General features: G+C 37.2%; 1 protein-coding gene across 1 annotated transcript; it reads right to left on the reverse strand.

Moving 5' to 3' along the window:
• Nucleotides 1–2,494: 2,494 nt before the first annotated feature.
• On the reverse strand, nt 2,495–13,352 carry LOC107803297 (protein SMAX1-LIKE 6). Its single transcript, XM_075255000.1, has 3 exons — nt 11,732–13,352; nt 10,619–10,871; nt 2,495–4,564 (listed from the first exon to the last, which is right to left on the reverse strand). Exons 1-3 carry the CDS (start codon nt 12,922–12,924, stop codon nt 2,738–2,740), a joined length of 3,273 nt encoding a protein of 1,090 aa, XP_075111101.1. The 5' UTR covers nt 12,925–13,352; the 3' UTR covers nt 2,495–2,737.
• Between the last annotated feature and the right edge of the window lie 10,422 nt (nt 13,353–23,774).

Below are 23,774 nucleotides of genomic sequence, written 5' to 3' on the forward strand. Positions count from 1 at the left end.
GTGGATGACATGTTAATTGTAGGAAAAGACAAGAGGCTGATAGCAAAGTTGAAGGGAGATCTGTCCAAGTCATTTGATATGAAGGACTTGGGCCCAGCACAACAAATTCTAGGGATGGAGATAGTTCGAGAGAGAACAAGTAGAAAGTTGTGGCTATCTCAGGAGAAGTACATTGAACGTGTACTAGAACGCTTCAATATGAAAAATGCAAAGCCAGTCAACACACCTTTTGCTAGTTATCTAAAGTTGAGCAAAAAGATGTTCCTACAACAGTGGAAGAGAAAGGGAACATGGCTAGAGTTCCTTATTCTTCAGCAGTCGGAAGCTTGATGTATGCAATGGTATGTACTAGACCTGATATTGCTCACGCAGTTGGTGTTGTCAGCAGGTTTCTTGAAAATCGTGGAAAGGAATATTGGGAAGCAGTCAAGTGGATACTCAGGTACCTGAGAGGTACCACGAGAGATTGTTTGTGCTTTGGAGGATCTGATCCAATCTTGAAAGGCTATACAGATGCTGATATGGCAGGTGACATTGACAACAGAAAATCCACTACTGGATATTTGTTTACATTTTCAGGGGGAGCTATATCATGGCAGTCTAAGTTGCAGAAGTGTGTTGCACTTTCAACAACTGGAGCAGAGTACATTGCCGCTACAGAAACTAGCAAGGAGGTGGTATGACTCAAACGGTTCCTTTAAGAGCTTGGATTGCACCAGAAGGAGTATGTCGTCTATTGTGACAGTCAAAGTGCAATAGACCTTAGCAAGAACTCTATGTACCATTCAAGGACCAAACACATTGATGTGAGATATCATTGGATTCGAGAAATGGTAGATGATGAATCTCTAAAAGTCTTGAAGATTTCTATAAGTGAGAATCCCGCAGATATGCTGACCAAGGTGGTACCAAGGAACAAGTTCGAGCTATGCAAAGAACTTGTCGGCATGCACTCAAACTAGAAGACAGTGCTACATCCTCTAGATGAATGAGACTGGAGGGGGAGATTGATGATGTCCATCTCATTGAAGAAGTATTAGGCATGTGCCTAATAAAAGTTTCTTTATTTTGGTAGCCAACCTTGTTGACTTGGTTTGGTTAGGTAGCCAACCTTGTTGAATTAGTTTGGTTTGGTAGCCAACCTTGTTGAATTTCTTTGGTTTGGTAGCCAACTTTGTTGAATTGTGAAAAGTGTGTAAATTGTCAAATATTGTAAGCTTTAGAGAGTGGAGCTTTTGCTATAAAAGGAGAGCTTCAACTCTCATTTCTTCACACCAACAAAGAGAGAAAGAAAGAGTGAGGTTTCACAGACAGGGTATAAGAAAATAGTCTGTAAGAAAAATAGGGAGTGAGCGATATTGTAGTGAGGTGAAAATATCAAAAGAGGGTTATTTCTTTTGAGTATTGTAGTAGTCTTTGTAGTATTTTACTCGGACCTACAAAGTGTAAAATTCCTTACTATAGTGATATCAGTTGCTCCTCTCGGGGCTGTGATTTTTTCACTTATTAAAAGGGTTTTCCATGTAAAAATCTTGGTGTCGTTGTTACTCTTTTATTCTTGTTAATTACCGTCTCTCAGTGCTACATTATTATTCGGCTTTTATTACCGTGAATATTATTTCTGTGGGGGTTTATTCCCAACAGTTTCTCTTAGTCATGGATCAGTCCTCGGTCCTCTTTGTTTTTTTCCTCCTTTTTTTTTTTAAAGTTTTTATCTCCGTAGTAAAATTTTATTACTAGTACTATCTTTCCTTTTGTAATATCAATGGTGTCTGGATTTATATATTACTTTTGGCAAAACGTAATTTTGTAATATTTGATATAATTCTACCATAATTTAGGTTAATTTGGATTTGCTTTTATGTTAAAAACTCGTCTACATTACTATTTGAAGACGGAGGGGCACCACTATCTTCAATATAAACAGAGGTGAGGACTTCATCGGTAGTTATTGGGTCTCGCCGAATACCGGAGAACTTCCGGTGATGACTGACCGGTGGCGTGAATGAGGGAATCTAACTAATCAAAAGAAAAAGTGGGTTGGGGTGTTGTGTATGTTTGGCGGGGGGAGGAACCAAAAGTAAAAGAGCAAACTATAAATATATAAAAAAATCTGGGCTGCAGTTAGTTCGTTATGATAAAAATGGAAAAACATTAAGGAGAGACGGTCAACATTCGAACTAGGAACATCCCATACAAGAGCTAAGCTAAGCAATAGATTCAACCCCTACTTCCAATCAACTCTTGTGCATCAAGATGCCTAATTAAATATAAACTCACTTTTCAAGGTATATATAGTAGTAATTTTCCCAAGGTTTGCGGATCTGTTACCCCTATCAGAAAAATTCCTTATATGGCTTTATAGAGTTTTATAAGTACAAAAGCATCGTCTTTTTATATATAACGGGGTAAGAGTGTCACTTTGATTGGAACTTTTAGAAAGAATATGAACACAACTTGTAACTTGTAGACCCCCAAAAGAGGAAAAAGTTCAAAAGACAAAATAAATGAAATACAATAGGGAGCAACATTGATAAACTCATAACACATAAATAATTCAGAGCTTGCAGATACCTTAGGTGAAATCTACAATTTTTATGCCCTTAAAACTATACAAACGTGACCCGCAAAAACCAAAAAAACATGGGATAGATCGGGCAACACATGCATAATTAACTAGGTGCTAAAATGTTTATACAATATATATATTACATATAAATAGGCAAACTTATTTCTTTTAATTCACTATGATTCTACTAGGAAGGAGAACTCCTGGTATATGCACTTCTTGGAAACTACTCTCGCAAGTCACAAGTTTCACTACAGAACGTGCACTTAGACTATACCTTTCTTGAGCTTCCACGAATCCCTTGCTAAGAACATGTTGAATCCAATCTTCTACTTTCTTACTGTCTGTTAAACATGTTGCTGCTAGAATCTGTTCCAATACTTTGGTGTCGATCTCTAGCAAACATTCTGGACCGACAATTTTGTGGAAGCATAGTCTGATCTCTTTCAACAGCTTTTCAGCCAGAGAGTCGAAATCAAATGGCCTGAAAATCGCAGTCTCATCAAATTGTGCAAATAATTCTTTCAACCATGAGTCACATCCAGAATCTCCATTAAATGTGTCATAATTTTCACTCTCTTCAGCTGGAAGATTCAAATCTAGGCATGTGTTTGATTCCTTGTGTGCTCGTTTGGCCATCTCCGAGCTTCCACATTGCTGATGTACGCTTTCGCTTGAACCAGTAAGCTTTCTTTTATTCACAATGATACGGCTAGATGATCTTTTTCTACTGGTTACTAATGTACTTGAGTTAGGACTTTCGACATCATCTGCAAGATCAAATGCTATTAGCATCTGGATTTGCCATCCTTTAGCTGCCAATATATCTTCTTCAGAATAGTCATGAACTGTTTCTTCGGTAGAATGAAGAGTTGTTTCTTCATCTAATCTTGATGATGTTGTCACAAAGATTGCGTTAGCTATGCTAACTTCTCTACCATGAGAATCAGAAAATCTACCAGTCTTAACAGCCTGGGACAAGCTTTTCTGAACGAGTAGGTCAGCTTTATCCACATTTTCTAGGAAAACAACAGATAAGGGGTTGTTCCTCAATTTATCAGCAACATAATCAACAACATGCTTCCCTCTGAATTTCACATCATATCTATTCAATACCTGTAAATCAAACAACCCGACTTCGTCCTGGAGACTTAGATCCACACAGATTAGGTTGTTTGTGCTTCCATATAGAATCTCCGCCAATGCAATCATAACTTTCTTCTTACCAATCTTATCAGGTCCGAGGAAATTGAGCCATATGTCCCCACGACGTGTGCAATTGCTTCTTTCATTTCTGCTTCTGCACTGAGCTATTGTTTGGCTAATAGCATTTACAGCCTCCTCTTGCCAGGCGACCTTTTCCATAAGAGCTGCGTATAGCATCTTGAAATCTTTTGGATCCAATTGCTTGTGGTGACACTGAAGAGAATTAGAAGATGGCGATAGTGGGGACCGGTTAAAGAAACTTCCCGAGACCACCTCAGCACTTGCAGATACATTGGATGATATATGATGTGCTTGATTGATGCTACTCGGAATTGTCAGCTGCTCTTGTTCTTTGCCTGGAGAAGTAGAGGCCACGCACAAACCTAAATCTGTTGTCACTGAAGTTACAGAGGCTGGAGAGTTGAGGCCACGCTCATCGACACTTTTTGAGGGCGTTTCACTAAACTTAGATAGAAAATTGTCATTGCCAGCCTCTGATATCATACCTAAAGGACTGCTTTCATTTGATGAAGAGACTGTGGAATTCATTATCTTCCTTTCAGTTTCTGCTGAAGATGCATTTTTGTGGCCGCTTTTGTCGTCGTTGACACCTTCGTTTTGGTCTTGATCAACAACTTGAAAACCTACAACTGATGGAACTTGACAACCCAACTCAAAACTGCTAGCCTTGGATAATGGTTGATTGTAGTGTAAACGCTGGCAGAGATTGTCCCATTTTCTCTGCAAACCAGCAATTTTAGCACCCAATACCATTTTATCATCTTTGGCCTGCACTGAAGTCATATAACGAAGTTATTACATGATTAGACCGAAAAGATGTTAAGATTTATTTTACTGTAAGCTCGGTTTGGTATATGATCAAAGTTATTTTTCAAAGAAAATATTTCTCATAAGAAAGTCATTTTTCCATGTTTTGATATCCCATTAAGATTACAAGTATTTTACTTTTAGCTTCACATTACTTGCTTTAAATGACATTTAAATATTAATATTAATCTCTTTAACTCAAAGTTTCATCAAAACAAACTCCGAGTTGCTAAATTATTATTAAATTTGAATATGCATTTTTTGCAGGACATAAAAACATTTTTAGCTGTACCAAAAAAAAAAGGAAAATAATTTTAGCGTAAAATGACTTCTGTCATACCAAACACACTTGTAGTCAAGTAATTTAGAAAATTTGTAAGCACACAAGGAAGAATATATAACTCCAGAGGAGTTAAGGTGTCGAAGAAGAAAACTGCAGAACCTAAACAAAAGGAAATAAGTGGGTTCATATAAGAGATCTTTACACAAAAAGCATGCCGGGTTTAAAGTTTATTTTTCCTAGCCAGTTTACATATATATACTTATAATATATATGGATTGTACATCGACTGGCTACTTTTTGATGATGTCTATCTCATTGAAGAAGTATTAGGCATGTGCCTAATAAAAGTTTCTTTGGTTTGGTAGCCAACCTTGTTGACTTGATTTGGTTAGGTAGCCAACCTTGTTGAATTGTGAAAAGTGTGTGTAAATTGTCAAATATTGTAGGCTTTAGAGAGTGAAGGTTTGGCTATAAAAGGAGAGCTTCAACTCTCATTTCTTACACACCAACAAAGAGAGAAAGAAAGAGTGAGGTTTCACAGACAGGGTATATGAAAATAGTCTGTGAGGAAAATAGAGAGTGAGCGATATTGTAGTGAGGTGGGAATATCAAAAGAGGGTTATTTCTTTTGAGTGTTGTAGTGGTCTTTGGAGTATTCCACTCGGACCTACAAAGTGTAAAATTCCTTACTATAGTGATATCAGTTGCTCCTCTCGGGGCCGTGATTTTTTCCCTTATTAAAAGGGTTTTCCACGTAAAAATCTTGGTGTCGTTGTTACTCTTTTATTCTTGTTAATTATCGTATCTTGGTGCTACATTATTATTCCGCTTTTATTATCGTGAATATTATTTCTGTGGGGGTTTATTCCCAACAACTGGTATCAGAGCACAAGTTCTGCTCGTTCACTGAAATACTATTCACTATCAGTAGTACTATACTCGGTGAAAAATAAAAATGTCCGGAGTAAAGTACGAGGTAACAAAATTCAACGGAGGTAACGGTTTCTCAACATGGCAAAGAAGCCTGATACCATGAAAACTGAGGATTGGGCTGACTTGGATGAAAGAGCTGCTAGTGCAATCAGGTTGCACTTATCAGATGATGTGGTAAATAACATCATTGATGAAGACACTGCACGTGGAATTTGGACAATGTTGGAAAGCCTATACATGTCCAAAACGCTGACAAATAAATTGTACCTGAAGAAGCAGTTATATGCCCTACACATGGGTGAAGGTATGAATTATTTGTCACATTTAAATGTGTTTAACAGACTAATCACATAGCTTGCCAACCTCGGAGTGAATCAAGTAAGAAGATAAAGCCATCTTGCTATTGAACTCGTTGCCATCTTCGTATGATAATTTGGCAACAATCATCCTGCACAGTAAGACTACTATTGAGTTGAAAGATGTCACATCGGCTCTTTTACTCAATGAGAAGATGAGAAAGAAGCCTGAAAATCAAGGACATGCTCTCATCACAGAAGGTAGAGGCAGGAGTTATCTAAGGAGTTCGAACAACTATGGTAGATCCGGAGCTCGTGGGAAGTCAAAGAACCGATCCAAATCAAGAGCCAGAAATTGCTACAACTGTGATCAACCAGGCCACTTCAAAAGAGATTGCCCAAATCCAAGGAAGGGCAAAAGTGAAACTAGTGGCCAGAAGAATGACGACAACACAACCGCCATGGTGTAAAATAATGATAATGTTGTCCTCTTTATAAATGAGGAAGAGGAATGCATGCACCTGTCAGGTCCAGAGTCGGAATGGGTGGTTGACACAACGGTATCTTACCATGCCACACCCATAAGAGATCTTTTTTGCAGATATGTAGCAGGTGATTACGGCACAGTGAGAATGGGTAACACAAGTTACTCAAAGATTGTGGGGATTGGTGACATTTGTATCAAGACAAATGTCGGATGTACATTGGTTCTAAAGGATGTGCGGCATGTACCTGATTTGCGGATGAACTTGATCTTGGGAATTGCTTTAGACCGAGATGGATACGAGAGCTATTTTGCAAATCAAAAGTGGAGACTCACTAAGGGATCATTGGTGATTGCAAAGGGAGTTGCTCGTGGCACGTTGTACAGGACAAATGCAGAAATATGCCAAGGTGAATTGAACGCGGCACAAGATGAGATTTCTGCAGATTTGTGGCACAAAAGAATGGGTCATATGAGCGAGAAAGGATTGCAGATTCTTGCCAAGAAATCACTTATTTCTTATGCCAAAGGTACAACGGTAAAACCTTGTGACTATTGTTTATTTGGTAAGCAACATAGAGTCTCATTTCAGACATCGTCTGAAAGAAAATTGAATATACTTGATTTAGTATATTTTGATGTTTGTGGCCTAATGGAAATTGAATCAATGGGTGGTAAAAAATATTTTGTTACTTTTATTAATGATGTTTCACGAAAATTATGGGTTTATATTTTGAAAACCAAAGATCAGGTGTTTCAAGTTTTCCAGAAGTTTCATACTCTAGTAGAAAGGGAGACGGGTCTAAAGCTAAAGCGTCTCCGAAGTGACAAAGGAGGTGAGTACACTTCAAGGGAATTTGAAGAGTATTGTTCAAGTCATGGGATCAGACATGAAAAGATAGTTCCTGGAACCCCGCAGCACAATGGCATAGCCGAGAGGATGAACCGCACCATTGTGGAGAAGGTGAGAAGCATGCTTAGAATGACTAAACTGCCTAAGTCATTCTGGGGTGAAGCAGTTCAGACAACCTGTTACCTGATCAATAGGAGTCCATCAGTTCCGTTGGCGTTTGACATCCCAGAGAGAGTTTTGACCAACAAGGAGGTGTCCTACTCGCATCTGAAGGTGTTCAGTTGCAGAGCTTTTGCACATGTACCAAAAGAGCAGAGAACAAAGCTGGATAATAAATCTGTTCCCTGCATATTTATCGGATATAGAGATGAAGAGTTCGGGTACAGATTGTGGGATCCTGTAAAGAAGAAGGTCATCAGAAGCAGAGATGTAGTCTTTCGAGAAAGTGAAGTTGAAACTGCTGCCGATACGTTAGAAAAGGCGAAGAATGGTATAATTCCTAACCGTTTTACTATATTCCTTCTACTTCTAACAATCCCACAAGTGCAGAAAGTACGACCGACGAGGTTGCCGAGCAGGGGGAGCAACCTGGTGAGGTTATTGAGCAGGGGGAGCAACTTGATAAAGGTGTCGAGGAAGTGGAGCACCCCACTCAGGGAGAAGAACAACCTCAACCTCTGAGGAGATCAGAGAGGCCAAGGGTAGAGTCATGCAGGTACCCTTCGACAGAGTATGTCCTCATCAGTGATGAGGGGGAGCCAGAAAGTCTTAAGGAGGTGCTGTCCCATCCAGAAAAGAAGCAGTGGATGAAAGCTATGCAAGAAGGGATGGAATCTCTACAGAAAAATGGCACTTACAAGCTGGTTCAACTTCCAAAGGGTAAAAAACCACTCAAATTCAAATGGGTCTTTAAACTCAAGAAAGATGAAAATGGCAAACTTGTCAGATACAAAGCTCGATTGGTGGTTAAAGGCTTCGAAAAGAAGAAAGGTATTGATTTTGACGAAATTTTCTCACCTATTGTCAAAATGACTTCTATTCGAACAATTTTGAGCTTAGCAGCTAGCCTAGATCTTGAAGTGGAACAGTTGGATGTGAAAACTATATTTCTTTATGGAGATTCTGAAGAGGAGATTTATATGGAGCAACCAGAAGGATTTGAAGTAGCTATAAAGAAACACATGGTGTGCAAATTGAATAAGAGTCTTTATGGATTGAAGCAGGCACCAAGACAGTGGTACATGAAGTTTGACTCATTCATGAAAAGTCAAACATACCAAAAGACCTATTCTGATCCATGTGTATACTTCAAAAGATTTTCTGAGAATAACTTTATATATTGTTGTTGTATGTGGATGACATGTTAATTGTAGGAAAAGACAAGGGGCTGATAGCAAAGTTGAAGGGAGATCTGTCTAAGTCATTTGATATGAAGGACTTGGGCCCAGCACAACAAATTCTAGGGATGAAGATAGTTCGAGAGAGAACAAGTAGAAAGTTGTGGCTATCTCAGGAGAACTACATTGAACGTGTACTAGAACACTTCAACATGAAAAATGCTAAGCCAGTCAGCACACCTCTTGCTAGTCATCTAAAGTTGAGCAAAAAGATGTATCCTACAACAGTGGAAGAGAAAGGGAACATGGCTAGAGTTCCTTATTCTTCAGCAGTCGGAAGCTTGATGTATGCAATGGTATGTACTAGACCTGATATTGCTCACGCAGTTGGTGTTGTCAGCATGTTTCTTGAAAATCTTGGAAAGGAACATTGGGAAGTAGTCAAGTGGATACTCAGGTACCTGAGAGGTACCACGGGAGATTGTTTGTGCTTTGGAGGATCTGATCCAATCTTGAAGGGCTATACAGATGCTGATATGGCAGGTGACATTGACAACAGAAAATCCACTACTGGATATTTATTTACATTTTCAGGGGGACCTATATCATGGCAGTTTAAGTTGCAGAAGTGTGTTGCACTTTCAACAACTGGAGCAGAGTATATTGCCGCTACAGAAATTGGCAAGGAGATGGTATGGCTCAAACGGTTCCTTCAAGAGCTTGGATTGCATCAGAAGGAGTATGTCGTCTATTGTGACAGTCAAAGTGCAATAGACCTTAGCAAGAACTCTATGTACCATGCAAGGACCAAACACATTGATGTGAGATATCATTGGATTTGAGAAATGGTAGATGATGAATCTCTAAAAGTCTTGAAGATTTCTACAAGTGAGAATCCCGCAGATATGCTGACCAAGGTGGTACCAAGGAACAAGTTCGAGCTATGCAAAGAACTTGTCGGCATGCACTTAAACTAGAAGACAGTGCTACCTCCTCTAGATGAATGAGACTGGAGGGGGAGATTGATGATGTCCATCTCATTGAAGAAGTATTAGGCATGTGCCTAATAAAAGTTTCTTTGGTTTGGTAGCCAACCTTGTTGACTTGGTTTGGTTAGGTAGCCAACCTTGTTGAATTATGAAAAATGTGTGTAAATTGTCAAATATTGTAGGCTTTAGAGAGTGAAGATTTGACTATAAAAGGAGAGCTTCAACTCTCATTTATTCACACCAACAAAGAGAGAAAGAAAGAGTGAGGTTTCATAGACAGGGTATAAGAAAATAGTCTGTGAGAAAAATAGAGAATGGGCGATATTGTAGTGAGGTGGGAATATCAAAAGAGGGTTATTTCTTTTGAGTGTTGTAGTGGTCTTTGAAGTATTTTACTCGGACCTACAAAATGTAAAATTCCTTACTATAGTGATATCAGTTGCTCCTCTCGGGGCCGTGGTTTTTCGTTATTAAAAGAGTTTTCCACGTAAAAATCTTGGTGTCGTTGTTACTCTTTTATTCTTGTTAATTACCGTATATTGGTGCTACATTATTATTCCGCTTTTATTATCGTGAATATTATTTCTGTGGGTTTTTATTCCCAACACTTTTAGTTTAAGCGGTTGGGTTAGCGACTATTTAGGTGAATTTTTCTTCATATAATAAAAAAGTGTGGTCTTATTTTATGCATACATTTTAAATTTCTTGTTGCATATGTATACATAAAGTAATGAGTGTAGTTGAAACCATAGAACCCACCTTAGAGCCATCTTTGTCTAATATTATGCTAGTACTAGAAAAATAGAGAAGTTGACTAGTAGAATTGAGAGAAACACAGACCTTGATAGCATCCAGTCCTCCATTAGAGCGGAGTTGATCAGTCATTTGCAACCAAGAAGGCAGACTTGATTGGCAGTGATGTGCAACTGAAACACTGCTAAATCCAGTGTTTGAGAGTGTGTTTATCTCTTGTTTGCATTTCTCATTGCAGAGGTGACAGCGGGATGCACTCTGGTATGAGCAGCTTTTAATATCATGATCAGCAGCTGGCGCTGAAAACAATCCTCCAAACGGCACAAATGATTCCATCAAGCTGTTAAGTATAAATTGTACGTACATCATATTAGAGATACTTAAAACCAAAAACACTGATTGGTTTAGAATGTAGAGAAAGTAATATCACAAATTGTCTATTGTTGAAAGCTATACTAACTTATTAATTAAAGGGAAAATGGTCAAAAATTTGACATTGAACTTCGAAATTGAGTAAATTTGGCCTGTTATACTTTTGGTCTAATTACACTTGTTAGGAAAAAAATAATCTCATTTTTGCCTTTTGACTCCTAATAGAGCTCCTACATGAGAGTCATTTTAAGCCATAGTTAAAAGTTAAGGGATAAATTTAGTTTTTTTTTTCCTCAAAAAATTTTGACACAAATGTAGTCCACCCATTTTAAGCTGGAGCTACTTAATAACAAAGGTAAGTACGAGATGATTTTCTAACAACAAGGTAATAAATGGACTTAAAGTATAACCAAAGAAAAAATCTAGCAATTTCGGATAGTACATAAGCAAATTTATATTTTTTCTTTTCATAAAATCTGCCCGCTTTAGAAAAGCTCCTGAAATACAACAACAAAAAATATTTCACCAAGAGTCAGCTATCGTCCTGTTAAGCTTCTATTAGTCTTCTGTCTTTTCAACCATCCTCTGGCTTTTACCTTAGAAAATTTGTAATTTCACCAAGACAAATTAAAATTAATCTAAGTTCCTTAACCAAAAATAACAACTCTTTATTCTTACACCATCCATCTGTGAATCAATTATGCCTCAATTCTAAATTAATTGGGTGAGTAATGTAAATACCAATTGCCCTCTCTATAGGTCCATTTTGTTTTGTTTTTCTTTTAAAGGATTTAACTGAACATCTATTGGAAAGAGTTTTCAGCTTACCTGGATCTGGGAAATGATTCCTCCTTAGGAGGTCCTGAAGAAGTGATTGTCAAAATTTGCAAGTCCCAATCTTTCTCTATGCAAGGAAATCTATTCAAAATTTTCAAATATATCTCATACCTCTCCACCCACCCAATCAACCATAATTTCCCATGATAAATCTCTAATAAACTTGTCAATTTGCTAACTATATACCTGCAAGAATCAATAGAAGAATCATCTCTTGCTAAAATTTGTAAATCTCCATAATTGACAACAAGACCAGACCCTATACTATGCATCACTATAGTTCCAATCTCCTCAAACTTCAACTTCACTAATTCCTCATTACATTCCCCTGTAACAAACCTTAATATCTCATTCTCAATAGAAATCACACTCAATCCACATACTTCAAGGGGAAGAATTCCTCCTCCTTTTTCCATCTCTACCATTTCCAAGAAACTATTCATAGCACCATGTGCAAAAGTACCAAGAAGCAGTGGATTTCTTCCTCTATTCTTGATAAAAACCTCCCCAATTCTCCTGCAATCATCTTCTCCGCTACTAAAACCCAAGAAAGGGAAGCTAAAACTATGGTTATACGAATCAGTTTGACTGCTTAAATTACACAGAAACATAGGTGGTGCTCTGAATCTTGAATATCTGAAGAGTTGATGAACAGGCCTGAGAAGAGCAAGCTTAATATCACAACTTCTAAAACCAGCTTCACCAAATACTCTGCTCACAACAGGATCATCAAGTACAGAAATTATGAGATTCCGCAGCTCAACTTTGACTACTGGAACTGAAGAACAAGAAGCTGACTGATTCTGCTGTTGCAGTTGCTGATAAAAACTGAAATTCTCCGGTTGTCGTCTCTGATTCGCTTGAGATCGCTTTATGGCAGCCATGAGAGAATTCGACACAGGTGGATCGTCGATCTTGTTAGGCGACGAAGGCAACCGGTCCATTGACACCCCTAAACAAATTTCTAGAGCTTTGAATTGGACGCGTACAGAGTACGCATTGTTACGTGTACGCGAACACGCCTCACGTAAACATGAAGAAGGAAGAGATAATAAGGAAGATATGAAATGAAGAGATGTAGTTTGAGTGTGGCCGCGACGAGCTGCCACAGCCACAGCATCGTCGAGGGTTATGGCTGCTTCTTGTGTCAAGCATTGCTTGGCACTAGTAACTGGCGTTGGCATCTCCGGTAGATTAAAATAGAAAGTACTTTGTTGTTGTTGTAGGGGTAACCGTGAACACAAAGTACGGAATTCTTGAAATGTCACTTAGTAGTATCAAGAAAGCATAAAATATAGGAGTAAAAGTTACTACCACAAAAGAGCTGACAACAAAGTACTAGCAATATATATAATGTTATTTGCATCAAATTCTGAAATATCTCATGTTGGTATTAGTACAAGTACGGAGTAGCTATACTACTATAAAAAAAGAAAAGAAAGAAGGAAAGTTGAGAAATATGGTGGCGGAACCTCTTAATAGAAACATCACATGGGGGTGTTCTTGTGTTATTTATTGGTAGGAGAGGAAGGAAAGGGAGGTCCTAGGCGAGGGAGATAGTGGGGTTAATAAAATGTTTGTTTGTTGATGGTGCTTGACACTGTTGGTGGCTGCTGTTGGTGGTGGGGAGACTTGTGATGGTTATACACGTAGGGGACCACTCTTTTTTCGACACAACACAAGGCAAGTGTAGGTGGTAACTGAGTATAGATTCTTGTATGGTACTTACGTTATATTCTTTTCTTTTTTGCCGGTCCTAAAAAAAATACTTTTTAAATTTAAAAATAATTTAACTTTTAATTTTTTTATTTTATCTCTAATGAGATGATTTATTATCACACAAATATTTATAGTTCTTTTTATCACTAACTTCAATAATTATTGTCTTTTTTTTAACTTAGTGTGAAGTCAAATACCATCACATAAATTGGGACAAAAGAAGTAGTATATTTGAGATCTTTGTGAACTTATTATATTTATTACTTATAATTCTTGTTACAAGGGTTAAAAAATACTCAGTGTATCATGAGTCATGACAGTGAGAGAGAGATGCTGAGTCCACTCATTAAGTGATGGGCCAAATAGGACTCCAACGTCACTTTCTACTTGTAGAATGGTCTATTTCTAGTGCAGCAATACACGAACCGTTTGCATCCAAATGTATGTGAATGGTATAAAAGTGTGTGCTCGTGTTTACTCAACATAAAATTATTCTCCTTTTGCCTTTCTCTTAGCCGCTATAAAGTTAAGTCAAGATGCATCATCCGTTTGACAGTAACGGTCTAAAGATACTCTTAACATAATACAATAATATTCTTTTTGGATCAGATTCACTTAATTTTTCTTGAAAAGTCAGTCTCATACTTTTAAAACTATTACTGCAATTTATATACAATTTATTTATTTACTTTTTTGGGTCAAAAGGATGTACTTATATTATAGATAAGCTAAACAGATACATGGGAACTGAGTAGATGCATAAGAGGCATCATAGTTGCTAAGCTAGGGTTTACAACAAAGCTTCCTGGTTTACAACAAAGCTTCCTGGAAGCATTAGTAGACTGAAAATGAAAAGTAGATGCTACACCAGTAGAAATAGAGTTACCACTACTATTACACAAACTATTTATAGCAGAGTGCAGTTGTGTTGAAGTACTAGAATTTGTTGGAACAAGCCTCCTTTGTAATATACCACTACAATCTTTATGATATGAAGACTCGACAAAAGATGGTGGTGTCGCAAAAAGTTTGCACTTCTCCTGTGCATGGATGGATCCATATTTAGCTAAAGTATCTACAACACAATTCTACTCTCTGTAGATGGATATTATAGAAGGGCTATCTAGCTGTAGGAGGAGTAACCTGCAATCATTAACAATGTTAGTGTATTGCATTGTAGTTGATATACAATTTATTTTCATTAATAACTTTTAATATGAGACTGTGTCGTACCCAAATATCTCTGAAAATATAGTGCTGATTCCTAAAATATTGTTTGAGCTTCTTTTCTTCTTTCTAACTTTCTTTATATTCTTTAAGAATCAAGGTTCCACCGTTTTACAAAAGCATCCTAATTCCAAATTTTTTGTAATCTTGGTTTCTGTAAATTTGATTTAGCAATAATGAAAGACACTCTGCTGGTCATTAGCATATTGTTGACTTAAGGCAAAATACCAATAGCTTCAAAGAGTTTTTTATTTATTATTTGCATAACTATAATGAGGAATTCTTTACTGCACTGTAATCATTAGTGTTCACTTCGTCTAATTATACCATAAAGGTCAGAGGAGGAATGATTTGACAACAAAAAGAAGCGACCAAAGTCGTCAAATGTAGACTCCTTTGTCATCTTCCCATTTGCACAAAAAGTATTTGATTCGGAATTCCTTACACTTTCTATTAACATGATGAGCACTTATGTGAAAGAATGTAAGAATCCTTTTGACTTTCGTTAGAGCACTTTGAGATTCATTATTAGTTTAAATGTTTCTAGGGGTTTGCAAGTAAATTCAGATAGATAAAGTTATAATTTTTAGATAGATAAAAATTAATTTACAGCAATAGAGGATCTAGACATTACATATCAATATAATCTTGTGTTGGTATTGAGATACACATATAGGGTGTGCTTGATAGGGAGGAAAACCTTATCTGAAAAATATTTTTCAAATTTTTCATATTTGGCTGAATTAAATATTCTAAAAAAATTTATCTTTATGAACTCCTCTTCCTTCAATTTCAGAAAAATAACTTCCCTACTAAAACAATTTTTTTTGAAACTCACTTTCAATACTCCCTGTCCACACCGCCACCCCATATTAAACCCCGCCATCCCCAGCCCCTTGACCTACCTCCTGCCTGGTAAACTTATACACCACTTATACACTAGAGGAGGAGTAAATAGTGTATCGACCAATTAGAATTCTCAACCAGAAGTTTACACTTTCCTCAGAACCTGGTTGTTAAACTGATTCTTGTAATTCTTGTAATAAATGTGAAAAATAAAGAAAACAACAATCCTACGTGGAAAACTTCCTTACTCAAGGGAGTAAAAACCACGAACCCAACTCTAGGATTTTTCTCACAAACTTCGCTAACAACGACGAGTAGTTTCAGGTTACAAAACTCTTTTATTACATAAGTGACTAAATCTAGTCACTCACTAGCCTACAATCAAATTGATCGCAGATACTCACTCCAAACTAATATTTTAGTTTAGAACAAAAGATGGCCGCTCAAAAGTTCTTATAAACAGCTTCTAATACAAGCAAGTGTAAAATTACAACTCAAAATACCTATTACAAGATCAAGAAAAAACGAACCATACTTGAATTAGTCTCTAGAATTGTGTTCTTCAATTTGTCTTGCTCTTGGTTCTCGCAAAGTTGCTGCTCACAAAAAGGATCTCTCAGATTTGTGTGTAGGTGCGCAACCTCTGCCAAAATAAACTTGTCCTATACATACGGATACATAGTAGACGGCTAGGAATAGAAGAGTGTTAACCAAGTTACACTAAATAGACGACTAGGAATAGAAAAGTGTTAATCAAGTTGTACCAAATCTCCTAACCCTAGTAAATAAAGGAAGTAAAAGGATTTTCCTTCGATCTTCTAAAGAAGTAAAATTTACTTCCACTAGTACTTCCGTAAATCTTGGCATAAACCTGACCTAAAAAAGATCTGCCAAGATTTTCTGACGTAATCACATAGCTTTTTGGTCAACATAGTATAGATACATCTTTGTCTTGTGCGAAAGTGAATTCCATTCTCGTTAGGACTCTGAGCTGTACAAGAATCACCAGTAGACCTAAGGGCTAAGCCTCAACAGATAATATATTTGTTGATCATCAAAACTCAATTTCCAACAAAAATTCCCCCTTTTAATGATGGCAAACAACGAACACGAACCAAAATATTCACTTTCCCTTTGGCATCATTGAAAAAATAGAATAGGTTAACTAGTAGTTTTATGGCCACTAGGGCTATACAACATTCAATCAAGTAAAAGACATCTAGAACAATCACTCTATGGATGCTAGCCATCAAAAAGTAGAAATATTAATGCAAGATAGGAATCACCAGACAAAAACTGTAAATTAGCTAAGGCATCATCATCAATCCATAAAAACCAATTCATAATTGTTAATTACATGGCTACAAAACAAGTTTAACTGAATGAAAACTACATAAAGAATAGAAGTGGGACCAGAGGACTATAGATGTGCCACTACCCCCTTTCTCTAGTCAAGTCGTCCTCCAGCTTTTGACTGCCATTCGTTATTCTAGCAATCTCTGCAACTTGTATCTCCACTAACTGTAATAGGGCCAATATTTATTATTGAAGCTCTGAAATTTTAGCACTGTCAGGAAAGCCACCAGCAGGAATATATTCCTCTTCAGCCTCCTCTTTATACCCACAATTATTCAGAATTTCTTCCCCAAACTCATCCAGCATATTTACAGATTTCTACTTGCTGACAGGAGCTCTAAAGTAAGCAATTATCTCAGACAAAAAGAACTCATAAGGAGTAGAGTGCTCACTCTTGGACCTATCTGCCGCTCTAGGTATGTGGTTGATCATTACCCCAAGCAAGTTAATCTTTTCTTCCATCTCCAGTAGATCCATATAGGTCATGTGAAGAGCATTGATTTCATGTCTACTTTTTGACGTGCTTGTTATGACTCTTTCAACTGCACTGCAGTGGATAAAGAATTCCACTACTTCTTGCCAAAATCTTCTGTCTTATTTTAGAAACAGGGTCTTCCACCCTTGTTCTCCACTTTTGACTAGTTTTGTCATTCCATCTCTATTGACAGCGGAGATTATCTTTCCTCTCAACACCTTGGCCTTAAAAAACCTCAAGAACCTCAAATTAATATCCAACAATGCTTGATTCATATAGCTTTCTTTTTCCTTTCCTCCATCTCTAAAGCTATTTCAAGATATGTAACCTCAGCCTGCTTCTTGCTTCTATTGGTATATGGCTTCTGCCGGGGAGGTTTGGAAGCAAGATCTCCTTCCTTTTCAATTCTAACTAGTTCTCCAGTTCCCTCATTAATCTTATCCTTTTTGGGGTCTTTGGAGGGGAACCTAATCTAGTTCTTAGGTCCCTCTTTTTTCCTTTCTTCCCTTATTTATTCCTATATACGAATACTGGGGGCACATCATCCACATCCTGATCTACTAGATTAAAACTGGTTGGTCATCTTGACCCTGGGATCTCTCTTCTCCCAGAGTTGGTTCATTAACAGAAAAGGAAATAAGTTCAGACACAGGGTTAAGAACTGGTGCCTGATTTGTCTAAGCATCTTCACCACCAGTTGCATCCCTTTTTACTGCTTCATTGTCAGTCAAAGGGAGCAAGTGCAGACTCATGGTCATTAGTTGGTGCCCTGTCTTCCTCCACAAGTCCTATCTGTGTATCAGGACTTAGCATATCTTCCACTATCTCCTCAATTAGGTTCTTGTTTCCTCTCAGTTGAGGTTCCAACTCCCACATATGGTTCCCCTTGAGTATTAGTACCCAAGTGCTCATCCACAGTCACATCTCCTTCCTTTTCAGAAGCTTTCATAGTGCCAACAATGTTAGATTCATTAATAGTTCCCCTTTGTTCACTCACACCTTCACGAGGCTCAACCTAATTTTTTCTCTACTTGTTATTCCTATAGATATACTTTTTAAATCAATAGCAGTGGGGTTTTCAGTTATTATGTCGACGTTTGATGTGGGAGTATTTGGTTCCGCCTAGGGTTCCTCCTTGTTTGAACTGGCATCTGGATCCTTTCCCATTTATATTCTTCTTTCTCTTCTCTTCTCTTCTCTTCTCTCTCTCTCTCTTGGTGACTTCTGCCTGGACACGTTGCTTATCCTCCTCTATCAGTGGTTTCTTTTTGTAGATCATCTTCTTCGTCATTGTGGTTGACTGACTTGCAAGAGATTTATGCAAGACAAAAGGATTTTGGTGGTTTGAGATCAAATTCTGAGTGCTCGCGATTTAGGTTTGTAGTTTGAAGTTCTAGGCAAGCTAGTTGCTGATTTAAGGGGAGTAATGGGCTAGGGTTCATGCAAGAAATTAGGGAGAGGGTTGAATATTGGGTGGAATTGGGTCTTTTTTCGTGTGTGAGGGAGCGAGAGAGAGGGAGAGAGAGAGAGATGAACTATTTTAATTTGAAAGGAAGTAATTTTATTGAAATGGTAGTGACACATGGATGGTTCGATTTTAGGGAGCTTAGGGCGGTGTGTGATTTAGGTAGGAATTTGGGATAGCAGACTTGGCACAAGTAAACACAATATATGACGTCATCTAAGTAGACAAGGAATGCGTACCTGTCTGCAAGAAACCCTGGGTATTTGCCTGGTTCTTCCCATTATGCAAAAAATCTCTATTCTTGACCATAAGGGTAGCAATATTAGACTTTTTAAAGAATATGCTTTCCTTGGTCTGAAGGCATATCTATTACAGTATAAGACTAAGAAAGACATTAAACCAGCAGTTAGATCATTATTTTATTTATTTCTAGACGATCATTTGAGGAGTAATAACATAAATGATCATAAGAACTTAATCAAACCAAGCTCCAATCTTTCTTTTAAAAAGTAATCTGGTTGACTGCCTTAGTAAATATGTCAGCAATTTGATCTTCTGTGTTACAGAACTGCATGCTGATTAGGCCCTTTTTCAAAATTATCCTTAAGAAGTAATGCCTAATACAATGTGCTTTGTTCTCTTATATTTAATATGATTCTTGGAAATATTGATGGCATTTGTGTTTCCACAGTAGATTGGTACATATACATGTAAGGTGCCATAATCTTCAAGTTGTTGTTTAATCCATAGAAGTTGAGCACAACAAGAAGCACTAGCTACATATTCAACTTCAGGAGTGGAATGAGCAACTGAATTCTATTTCTTAGTAGCCGAAGAAACTAAGCGAGGACCAATGAAATGAGCCATTCCAGATATTTTTTTTGTCCAATGGATACCCAACATAGTCTACATAAGAAAATCCAACAAGCTCAAAACTTCCACTTTTTTGGTACCACGAGCCTAGGTCTTGACTCACTTTTAAGTACTTGAGAATTCTTTTGACTGCTTTCTTGTGAGATTCTTTAGGACTGGATTAGAATCTGGCACACACTCCAACACTGTAGATAATTTCTAGCCAGTTAGCAGTTAAGTACAAAAGATAACCTATGATACCTCTGTACCTCTTTTCATATTCAGGCTCCATATTCATCCATGTCTAATCTGGTACCAGTGGCTATCAGTGTGTCTTGATTTTGCATTTTCTATTTCAAATCTTTTCATTAACTTTTTTATGTATTTTTATTGATGAATAAGAGTTCCATGAGAAGTTTTCTTAATTTACAACCCAAGAAGAAATTTAACCCACTTATCATGCTCATCTCAAATTCTTTACCCACCAGTCCTGATAACTCTTTGCACTAAGATTCATCAGTGGCACCAAAGATAATATCATCACATATACTAATACAATCAAATTCTTTTTGCCTTTCTTCCTAAGAAACAAGATATTATCAATTTTTACCTCTGATAAAGCTATTTTCAACGAAAAACTTAATCGGTCTCTCATACCAAGATTTAGGAGCTTGTGTTAGCCCATACAAAGCCTTGTCTAGTTTCTAAGCATGATCTTACATTCCTGAAAATTGAAATCCAGGAGGTTGAGACGCATACACTTTCTCCTTGAGGTAGCCATTCAGGAATGCACTCTTCATATGCATCTAATATTTTTTGAATTCCTTGTAAGCTGCAAGGGCAATCAACATCCAAATGGCCTCCATCTTTGCCACTAGAGCAAAAGTCTTATCATATTCTATCCCTTCTTCTTGATTGTACCAATTGACCACGAGTCTGGCCTTGTTTCTTGTTGTAGTTCCATGTTTATCCAATTTATTTTAGAAGAACCATTTTGTTCTAATAACCGTCATATCCTTAGGTCAATTGATGTAATGCCTCCTACATAGTCACTATCCACTTCACATCCTGCAAGGCTTCATTAGCATTTGTTGGCTCAATAATAGATAGAAAAGAATGGAAAGCAAATAGATTTCTGAGAGATGATCTGCTATGGATCCCTAATTCGGGGTCAGAGATTATGTTCTCAAGGGGATGAGAACTCTGATGTTTTCAGGGATTTCTCTGAGGTTGTTGACCTTGTTCATTTAGAGATCCAGGAAGAGGAAATCGCTCATTTTGAGAACCTAAGGGAAAAACAAGGTTTTCTAACCCATTTTCTTCTTCCTCATCAGGTGGAATTAAGGTTCCCCTGGAATGTGATGCTTCATTTCACCAGTATTGGCCTCCTTTCCTCATGTTTTTCACTTTCAAGAGAGTTTCTTTGGCCATTAAGATCAAAGTTCTCTTTTCTTATAAGACCAAACTCTTGATCATCATCGTGCACATTTTTCTTGATAAAAGATCAGATTCATCAAGTACAACATGCACATTTCTTCAGCACACATAGTTCGTTCATTAAAAACTTTATTTTTTTTACTATGTGATGATTAACTCAAGAATACCCCCTTATTACTTCTAGCATCAATTTTTTCTAGAGCTTCCTTGCCATTATTGTGAACATAGAATTTGCAACCAAAAGCTCTAAGATATGATACGTTGGCTCTTCTTCCTTTAAGTAATTCATAGGGAGTTTTCTCTAGCAGAGATCTAACCATGTATTTGTTTAGGAGGTAACATGTAGTGTAAATAGATTCTGCCCAAAAACTCTTCGGCAGTCCACTGGAGATTAGCATGGTTCTCCCCATATCCCATAGTGCTCTATTCATTCTCTCCACTATTGTATATTTTTGATGAGTTCTGGGGATAAAACAATTATGATCAATACCATGCATGCTACAGAATTCAACAAGCCTATCATTTTCAAGTTCTAAACCATTGTCAGATCTAATGCTGACAAGCTAAAGACCCATTTTCTTCGATTGCTTTGATAAATTTTCAAAAAAAAAAGTCAAAAGCTTCATCTTTACTGGAATTAAACATAGTCCAGGTATATCAAGAGTAGTCATCAACTATAAGCAGAATATACCTTTTTCCACCTTTACTCATAACCTTCATAGGATCATAAAGGTCCATATAAAATAGCTCTACGAGTTTGGAGGTACTGACAACCTTCTTCAATTTAAAAGAGGATATGGCATGCTTGCCTTTAACATATGCATCACACACTTTATCATTTTTCAAGCTAATTTTTGGCAATAAAAAGACTAGGTCTTTTGTGGCCAGTTTATTAAGTTGAGCCAAACTCGCACGACCTAGTCATCTATGCCAAAGTAAGGGATCATCATCAAGAACACTGAGACATGTAACCTCATTATATAGTAGAAACATAATGGATGCAATGTATACATTGTGATATCTCTTTTTTTAAGTATTGTCTCATCAGATTTCACAGACCCTCCCAGTAGATAGAGTCAAACATGACCTTGGTTGGTAAGCTCCACTTCAGACATTCAGCAAATTGTAGTTCAACCCATTCATACAATACACATTTTCTATAGCTTGAGAGAGTAACTTACCAATATTACCTATTCCTGTGATTCACCTTTCTTACCATTCCCAAAAGCCACACTCCCTCCTTGGAAGTGTTAGTAAGAGAAAATTTTTCTTCCTTCTAGTCATGTGCCTTGAGTAGCCACTATCAATATACCAGTCTTGGCTGCTTCCTCTCACATTAGCCTGCAAAACAGATTAAGGTTTAGATTTAGAAAACTATACTAGGTTGGTTCCCCACTTGTGATTGAGAGGATGAATTAAATATCTTTTAATCCAGCTTGGTAAGATAGACTTCAACATAAAAGAAGTCTTTCTTTCCTTTTGGTTTTATACTGAAACCTTTTAATTTTGAGCATTGAAAATATTTAAGCAAGTTTTCATGCAGTGACCAGTATTACCACAATATGTATATAACTCACTGGATGCAGAAGCTACATACTTAGGATGACCTTAGGGAGAGATTTTCAATAACCTAATCCACTTTCATTTCTGCTTTGGTTTTGGTGTAGCCATACTAGAGCTTCTGAGGACCTGTCCCACTTGGAGGTTCTAGTCAGTTCATATATAGCGTTATTCAGGTCCTCTTGAATTACTTTATTTCGTTCAACTTGGTTGTATAAGCTTTTGTTGGACAATTTTAATTCCCTTTCAAGGGACTCTCGAATATCACTAATGTCACCTTTTCCTTTAAATGGTGCTTTATTTAATTTCTGATTTTCTAAATTGAGTGTTTTAATTTTAGATTTTAAAATAAGATCAGGTTTTCAAGATCTTGTTTTTCCTTTTTGAGTTCAAACACGCTGAACTCAAGATTCTAGCATTCAAACTTAACACCTAGAAAATTATTAAATAATTTTTCTTACGACATTCAATTTTTTAATTCGATTAATTAATAAGAGCACCATGACAGGCAGTCTTTTCAAAAAAATTAAAAAATAAAGATGATCTTTAAGGTCAGTGACATTTACCTCCTCGTTTCCAACTTCAGGTTCAGAGTCACTCATGGCCATCATGGACACAATATCTTTCGTGTTAACCTTTGCACAATCAGTGCTTATCAAGACCAATTTTTTCCAATATTCGAGTGAGTTTCTTCATGCATTGGAAGTAGCTTTTTTCATATTTGTAACGACTTGGTCGGTTGTTTTGAGTGTATTAGCCTCGATCCCCTATTTATCGCTCTCCCTATTTTATTTTGTGGTTATAGGACTTGCCGGGAGTTTGGTTTTTGTTTCGGGAGAGTTTCAGAGTGTTATAGGACACATAGTCCCTAAAGTGGGAGTTCAAGTTGTAGGAGTTGACCATAGTTTGACTTGTGTGAAGACGACTCCGAAATGAAGTTTTGATGATTCCAATAGCTTCGATGGTGATTTTGATCTTAGGAGCATGTTTGGACGTTGATTTGGAGGTCCGCAGGTCGTTTTGGCGTGAGTTAGCGAAAGTTGGAAAATTTATGGAATTTTTAGAAGTTAGACCGGGAGTGGACTTTTTAATATCGG

The sequence above is a fragment of the Nicotiana tabacum genome, chromosome 6, assembly GCF_000715075.1.
Source record: "Nicotiana tabacum cultivar K326 chromosome 6, ASM71507v2, whole genome shotgun sequence".
Classification (NCBI taxonomy): domain Eukaryota; kingdom Viridiplantae; phylum Streptophyta; class Magnoliopsida; order Solanales; family Solanaceae; genus Nicotiana; species Nicotiana tabacum.